The sequence below is a fragment of the Hipposideros armiger genome, unplaced genomic scaffold, assembly GCF_001890085.2.
Source record: "Hipposideros armiger isolate ML-2016 unplaced genomic scaffold, ASM189008v1 scaffold_95, whole genome shotgun sequence".
NCBI lineage: Eukaryota > Metazoa > Chordata > Mammalia > Chiroptera > Hipposideridae > Hipposideros > Hipposideros armiger.
This window is the reverse complement of record NW_017731445.1, coordinates 46,102-53,548: the sequence shown is the minus strand read 5'-3', so window position 1 is coordinate 53,548 and position 7,447 is coordinate 46,102. Positions and strand designations below refer to the sequence as shown.

The 7,447-nt window shown below is 35.4% G+C and overlaps 1 protein-coding gene across 7 annotated transcripts in view; it reads left to right on the top strand.

The window, feature by feature from the left end:
* The window catches only part of JAK2 (Janus kinase 2), a 116,974-nt gene that overhangs the window by 97,188 nt on the left and 12,339 nt on the right, over window positions 1–7,447 (top strand). For 4 of the 7 annotated variants that reach the window (XM_019645919.1, XM_019645917.1, XM_019645918.1 and 1 more), the window contains 4 exons: window positions 1,693–1,844; window positions 4,574–4,763; window positions 5,519–5,643; window positions 5,822–5,994. In XM_019645919.1, coding sequence (XP_019501464.1) covers window positions 1,693–1,844; window positions 4,574–4,763; window positions 5,519–5,643; window positions 5,822–5,994 — 640 coding nt within the window. The remainder of the gene's footprint in view (window positions 1–1,692; window positions 1,845–4,573; window positions 4,764–5,518; window positions 5,644–5,821; window positions 5,995–7,447) is intronic. The other 3 variants (XM_019645921.1, XM_019645920.1, XM_019645923.1) reach the window with 1 other exon arrangement.

Below are 7,447 nucleotides of genomic sequence, written 5' to 3'. Positions count from 1 at the left end.
TATATATATATATATATATATATATATATATATTCTACCCTGAAAGATTTATGAAAAACTGTATCCTTTGTTGCACATTTTAAAATTCATAGCTAAAATTTTTTCTATGTAAATTTAAATACTTGCAAATATTTTCTAAAGTATTATAAATATTGACATTTAAATAACAGGTTTATTAATCTCTTATATGTAGTCAATGAAATTTAAAAAACATAGCAATTTGATAGCTATTGGCACCCACTTAAAAATGCATAGGAACATTTTATTTTTGATAGAAATTTTACATCATTCTCTTTCTCCTTAAAATTATATTTGCACTTCCTTTCTAACCCAAAATTTTGCACAATACATTATATTTTGTACTTGGAAAATCTTTTGATCACCTATCTCCTTTGTAATCAAAATATGTATTTAAATTGAAATTAATTTTTAAATTTCCTCTGACTACAAAACCCATAAGTATTCTCATTTTTCTTCTAGGTTGAGTTATCATTGAAGTTTTCTAATGCAATGTAAATAAATTACAAATTTGGATAATTGTTTAAAAATTTTTATTGGAGACATTTCTTAATGAGATAAATGGAGGTTTCCCCTTCTGATTAGTTCATATATCTTTGAATGTATATTATTTATTTTTATGCTGGGACCAGATTTCAATATACATTTTATGTTTATTTTACATTTTTATAGGTGTAAACACTGAGAAAACTTGTTTGTGTATAACTAAGTAGATGGGAATGGGAGAAGTTTTGTTATAACAATATCATTCATTTCTATGACTCCTTCTGAGATATGTACTAAAAAAGTAAATAGTGATCTTCCATTAAAATTATTCTGTTAGCTGGCAATTTCATTAGATCCATTCTTTTTTCATTTTTATTAAAAGTAAATAATTAAAACCACTTGATTTTTAAAAGTGGATTTACTACCAAATCATTAGAGTCATTCATTTCTCAATCTCTGGGAAGTAGTATACCAAAAAATTTCTTCAAATTAATTCAAATAATGGTGTTGCTCTCATTTAGAGGCATCCTCTTTAAAATGATACATTCAGTTGCAAAAACAGAATATTAACTTCAATATGGTGTTTTTAATAACATCTTTTATCATGTTTTAAATATATTATTTAAATATGACAAACCTTTGTGCTGCCTCAAAGGTTGAGTCATTTTATGAAGAATGTCCTGGGCCGGCCGAGTGGCGCGGTGGTTAAGAGCTGGCTTGGGACGCCAGAGGGCCCCGGTTCTGATCCCATATATGAGGGCCAGTGACACTGCCCTCTACAGCTAAGATGCTGAACAACAGCTCAACCTGGAGCTGGGCTGCTGTGAGTCACCGGCAGNGGCTGCTCAGCTCGGGCTGGACTCGAACCGCTGTTGCTCAGAGCTCAAACTCTTGAGCGAGCTCTTAACCAACTGAGCTACTCGGCCAGCCCTAGACCTTCTTAATTTCTTATGTTCATATGACTTTTCCTACTTCATACATATTCTAGTCTCCGTTGTGAGCAGTCTTTCCATTTTTTAAAACGGCTTTTTCTCCTTGAATAACCTAATTTTAGTTTGCCAGTTAATGAGTAGTGTACTGTGGAGGTTTGTATTTAGTATTTCTAACTCATTCTAATTATTTTGGTCAGCTTGAATACATAATCAGTTTAACCCAGAGAATGTATTTGCCATCTTATGGTGGTAATAGTCTTTATTTCTGCAGATTATGAACTATTAACAGAAAATGACATGTTACCGATTATGAGGATAGGTCCCCTAGGGTTTATTGGTGCTTTAGAAGACCGAGACCCTACACAGTTTGAAGAGAGACACTTGAAGTTTCTGCAGCAACTGGGCAAGGTAAGATGTCTGAAGTTTTTAAAATAGTTGAAGTATAATCATAGAACATTTTATTTAGGAACAAAGACTCTAGAGAGTCTCTAAAGTTCACATTTCACAAAATTTTAAGGAATGTTTGTAGAAGAAAGGTTTGTTGTCAGATGTTGGAGAAGTGTGTTAAATAAACAACTATCTTTACTGAAGGACTTCTCGCAACCTTTAACATGTAATGCACATTGAACATCTTCAAGAGAATGATAAATTAGGCAGTATTTCCCCAATTTGACCATGGGACTCCTTCTTGACAGAGGGCGTTTTAGTTATGAAATAGAGAAAGGAACAATTAAGCCTTTCTACTCACTTCTTTTCTTAGGCATTTTAATGAGAAATTATCTGATTATCAGTTCAGAGTCTAGAAGTTAACTAGACTGTGTTCACTAACAGACAATTTCTGTCTGATAAAAGGCCACACAATCATGCTTAGTCTACATATTTTATGTAAGACTAAGAAAGGCTTAGTTCTTAGCGGGTCTAATCATAGTGGTAAGCTCTCTTTATTCCCCTAAGTTTGCTAGTATAGTGTTCTGTACCATGTGACCTTTTGAATTGGATTTTGGCATGGATGCATTATGAAGGCCTCACTTAGGCCTTGAATCTAAGCTAAATGTTTTGATCCAATCTTTACTAGAGCTAAACATTGGGAGTTACAAAAGGTATTGGTTTAGCTATATTAATACTTTGCTGTTGTTCCTTGTTTGTAAAATATTCTTGGGAATGTTTCAAGGGGTATAGCAATAGAAAAAAAAGGGGAAAAAAGGTCTAGGTATTTGGGTATATTAGTTATCTATTGTATAACAGATTACCATAAAACTTAACAACTGAAAACAACAAACATTTATTATCACCTAGTTTAGGTGAGTCAGGGTTCTGGGAGCAACTTAGTAGATGTCAGCCAGACCTGGCAGTCTCATCTGAAGGCTTGATTAGGGGAAGATTTACTCCCAAGCTCATTCAGTGTGGCTAGTGACAGGCCTCAGAATATCTGTTTCCAAGCTCACTTACATGGGCCTTGCCACAGGGCTGCCTCACTACATGGAAGCTGAGAGCAAACACCCAGGGTGAAAGTCAGGGTCTTTTTATAAGGTAATCACGGGAGCGACAGCACAATGCTTGCTGTGACCTATGTAATCAGAGATTTAACTTTGAGCTCCACATGGTCTAGGTTTTTTTAAAATTGACTTCAAATATATTACTGAAAATATAGTCACTTAGAGTCTTGTAGCTCAAGGACTTATGTCGTTTTGTTCGTTAAGATTGCAATAATAGCCAAAATATACTAATTTGATTAATGCTCAAAACTTAACTTTAAATGTTATATATCAACTTATTAATTCTATATAGATAATAAGTTTTAAGTAAAAAGAGAATACATTTTTTTAAAAGACTGACCTTTAAAAAAAAGTAGGAACATCCTTGTAGTCTAAAATTTTACTTTCTTGAGCAAGTAAATCAGACCTTGTATGAGTCTGCTCAGGATGCCATGACAAGATAACATAGAGTGTGATGCGACCCGCGCACCAACCGAGCATTCCCGACTCGTCAGCATGGAGCCCACCGAAAGGGTACCTGAGAGGACTGGGTGGGAGACTGGAAAAGAAAGAGACTAGAGATGAAAGCTGGGGACAGGAGGTCCACCCAATGCTGATGGCAGAGAGTGGCCTTGTTTATTATTTGTATACAGCTTTTATAGCAAAGGTAACTTTCCTAGGGTAGGGGGTTTTTGGGACCTTGAGGGAGTAGCCCCCTCCTCTCAGGGAACAAATTCCTTGGAAGCAATCTTTCCAAAGCGAGGCAAAACAAAGCATAGCAAGCAGAAACTGTTAACAGGATGGCCTTCCACTCTGTAGCTTTCAAGGCCGTTGGCTGTTTTCTCCTCAGCAGCCAACCTTCCCACACTGCTCACCCGGGCCTGAGAGCCTGCCAGCCTTCCAGCTTTCAGGCTTAACCCTTACAACAGACCTTCGGCTCCCTACAAGAGTGGGTGGCTTAAGGAATAGATATTTATTTCTCGTAGTTGTGGAGGCTGGAAAGCCCGAGATCAAGGTTCTGGCAGTGTTCAGGTGCTAGTGAGGGCTGTCTTATTAGCTTGCATACGGCCACCTTCTTGCTGTGTCCTCACATGACAGAGAACTGAGGTGTTTCTTCCTCTTCTATAAGGCCCCAACCCTATCAGATTAAGGCCTCATCCTTATGACCTCAGTTCTCCTTTATCACTTCTTCACAGGCCCTGTTTCCAAATACATTTCACATTGGGGGTTAGGGCTTTAATCATATGAATTTAGGGATGACATACACATATATTCCATAGCAGACCCTTACTCCATCTAGCTCACTGACAGTGATATCAAAGGGTGTATTGTGGAGAAGAAAAGTTCTTCCTGGAAGTTAGTGATAGAAATTTAGGAATTCCCTGGTATGTCCATTGTGTTGTCTTAATAATTTATGTTCATGATTTGTGTTTAAATGCCTTCTTGAAGTTTATATTTCAGTTGTAATTCCTTTTGAAGAAATTAAACACATAGATTCACCTGTTGAAATATTTCTCTTTTTTTTGTTCTGAAAGTTGCCTAATGTAAGCTTAGAGATGTCTGTTAATTCTAATTAGAATTGCCTATGTAATTGTAATTAGAATTTGTTAGGATTTGTGTAGAAAACTTGAGATTTCTATCCTAATGTGCTGGTTTGTTTAGGGTAACTTTGGGAGTGTGGAGATGTGCCGGTATGACCCTCTGCAAGACAATACTGGGGAGGTGGTGGCTGTGAAAAAGCTCCAGCACAGCACTGAAGAGCACCTCCGAGACTTCGAAAGGGAAATTGAAATCCTTAAATCCCTGCAGCATGACAACATTGTGAAGTACAAGGGAGTGTGCTACAGTGCTGGTATGTTGCCCATTGAAACCTATTTTGAACTCAAGGTATGTCACTGGCATCCTGGGTGACAGAAACATACACTGTCTTAGGATGGATTTATACCAGTGCCCAGAGAGAGAAGACTGGAAACTGTGCTTGGCCATGGCGGGCTATAACTACAGGAAGTCTTTGGCTAGTTGGGTTAATCATTCTCTTCACTGAGAATGGGTGGTTATCATTCCCGCTTAAGCTTACCAAGTGAATATTATTTTTAAAGAAAGAAATTGTCTTTCTCACATTTTCTTTAAAAATATTATATTGTAAATTACATGCTTTTTGTTCAATATAAGGTAAGAAGAAAGAAAGTTTTGTCATCGGCTTATTTTGGCTAGCATAAAGGTTTACATAACTATTTTCAAACCTTCTTTTCAAAGCTTTTTGATTTAAAAAGCCTGTGTTCTTGGGCTGGCCGAGTGACTCAGTTGGTTAAGAGCTCGCTCAAGAGTGCAAGCTCTGAGCAACAGCGGTTCAATTCCCGGCCCAAGCTGAGCTGCAGCTGAGCTGCCAACAGGTGGCAGGATGACTCAGCTTAAAATAAAAATGAAAAAAAAGGCTATGTTCTTAATTACTATACCACCTTTAATTTATATTCAAATGTTGTCATCTTAGAGTCAGATTTTATATATCTTTATGTCACTTATATATATATGGTTGTTTTCTAACATTTATTTCATCAGTAAAATATGGCAAAGTAAAACATTATGTTCCCATTTGTATGTTAAAAGGTCGGCGTAATCTAAGATTAATTATGGAATATTTACCATATGGAAGTTTACGAGACTATCTCCAAAAGCATAAAGAACGGATAGATCATAAAAAACTTCTGCAGTACACATCTCAGATATGCAAGGTACCTAATATTCCATTTGTTATAGATGAAGAAAGTGTGTTGAAGTAATTGTTAAGAAATCCTCTAGTTTTTTTAGATGATAAAGGGAGTATGTGTAGGTAAGACCATTTAAATCATTTATGCTGAAAGAAAAATGTTATTTTTAAAATGTTATTTTAAAATGTTATCTACTCCATAGGGCATGGAGTATCTTGGTACAAAGAGGTATATTCACAGGGATCTGGCAACAAGGAATATATTGGTGGAGAATGAAAACAGAGTTAAAATTGGAGATTTTGGGTTAACCAAAGTATTGCCACAAGACAAAGAATACTACAAAGTCAAAGAGCCTGGTGAAAGTCCCATATTCTGGTGAGTATATTTTAGCGCAATAAAATGAAATTTTAGATCACAAACATCAACCTTTATTTTTATTAATACTAATAGTTTGTCATTTATATATTTATAATAATAGCAAAAATTTATCATATGCTTTCATTGGGCTTAAATACATTTCATGGATTATCTCAATCCTCTTAACGACCCTTGGAGAATATGTATTATTATCTCATCTTAAGCACGAGGGAACTGAATTGTAGAAAGGTTAAATAGCTTGCTCAAGACCAAGGTTTTTTACATCCTACATCGTATCGAGTGAAATTATATAGTATTTGTCCTTCCTTGTCTGACTTATTTCATTTAGCATAATACCTTAGAAGGGTGGGGAATAAGGAGATGGGTGAAAAAGGTGAAGGGGAATAAGAGGCACAAACTTTCAGTTATAAAATAAAGAAGTCACAGGGATATAATGTACAACATAAGGAATACAGTCAGTAGTATCATAATAGTTTTGTATGGTGACAGATAGTTACTAGATTTATCACAGTGATCACGCTGTAAGATATATAAATGTTGAATAACTATTATATACCTGAAACTCATGTAATATTACATGTCAACTATACTTTAATAAAAAGAAATAAAGTGATAGTTAATTTTTTTTTTTAAGTTGACTGAATAGACAAGAGGAAGGGCGTTCCATGAGGACAAGAACAAGAGGATCAGGGGCTTGCAAATGAATGGCATAATTACAAAAAAAACAGAGTAACGGGCCGGAATGGTATTGAGCCCTGTGCACCATGTTAATGAGTTCAGCCTTTATTCAGTAGATAGTGTGTAGGTGGGAGATTAGAGGCTTTATCCAGGGGAATAACATGGTGAGAGTCATCATTTAGGAAGATATCTCTACCTTTTGTGGAGAACAGAAGTTATCAAAGAGTGGTGAACTCTGGTTTAGGGAGTCTGATGTCAAAAGTATTTTCATAATAATACTAAGATGGTCTTTGCCTTTTTCATGAGTAGATCGTGGAATTTTCCATAGGCTATAATTTTATAGTCTTCTATTAAACACAATATTTAAGAAACTTGCAAAAATGTAAAACAATGCTTCTCACAAAATATTTTCTCATTTGGAAAATAGTTATTGTTCATAAAAGTGTTATGTTAACATGTGCTGGGTTTATTGTTATTTTAATGAATTAATAAATAAGTTTACATTTCCTTAGTTTTAATATATAAGATGGTAAAATTGGTAGATATAAATCACATAAACAAAAGCTGTTTGGGGACTTCAGTAATTTTTAAGAGTGCGTTAGGGGGCCGTTGACCAAAAGGTTTGAAAACTACTGGTACAGAGAATACATTGTATTAAGGAGAGGCTAACAGCAGAGAGAAGGCTAGTTAGGCAACTTTTGCAGGAATCTAGGCCATTGGTTTTCAAAACTTATATATATATATGTGTGTGTGTGTGTGTGTGTGTGTGTGT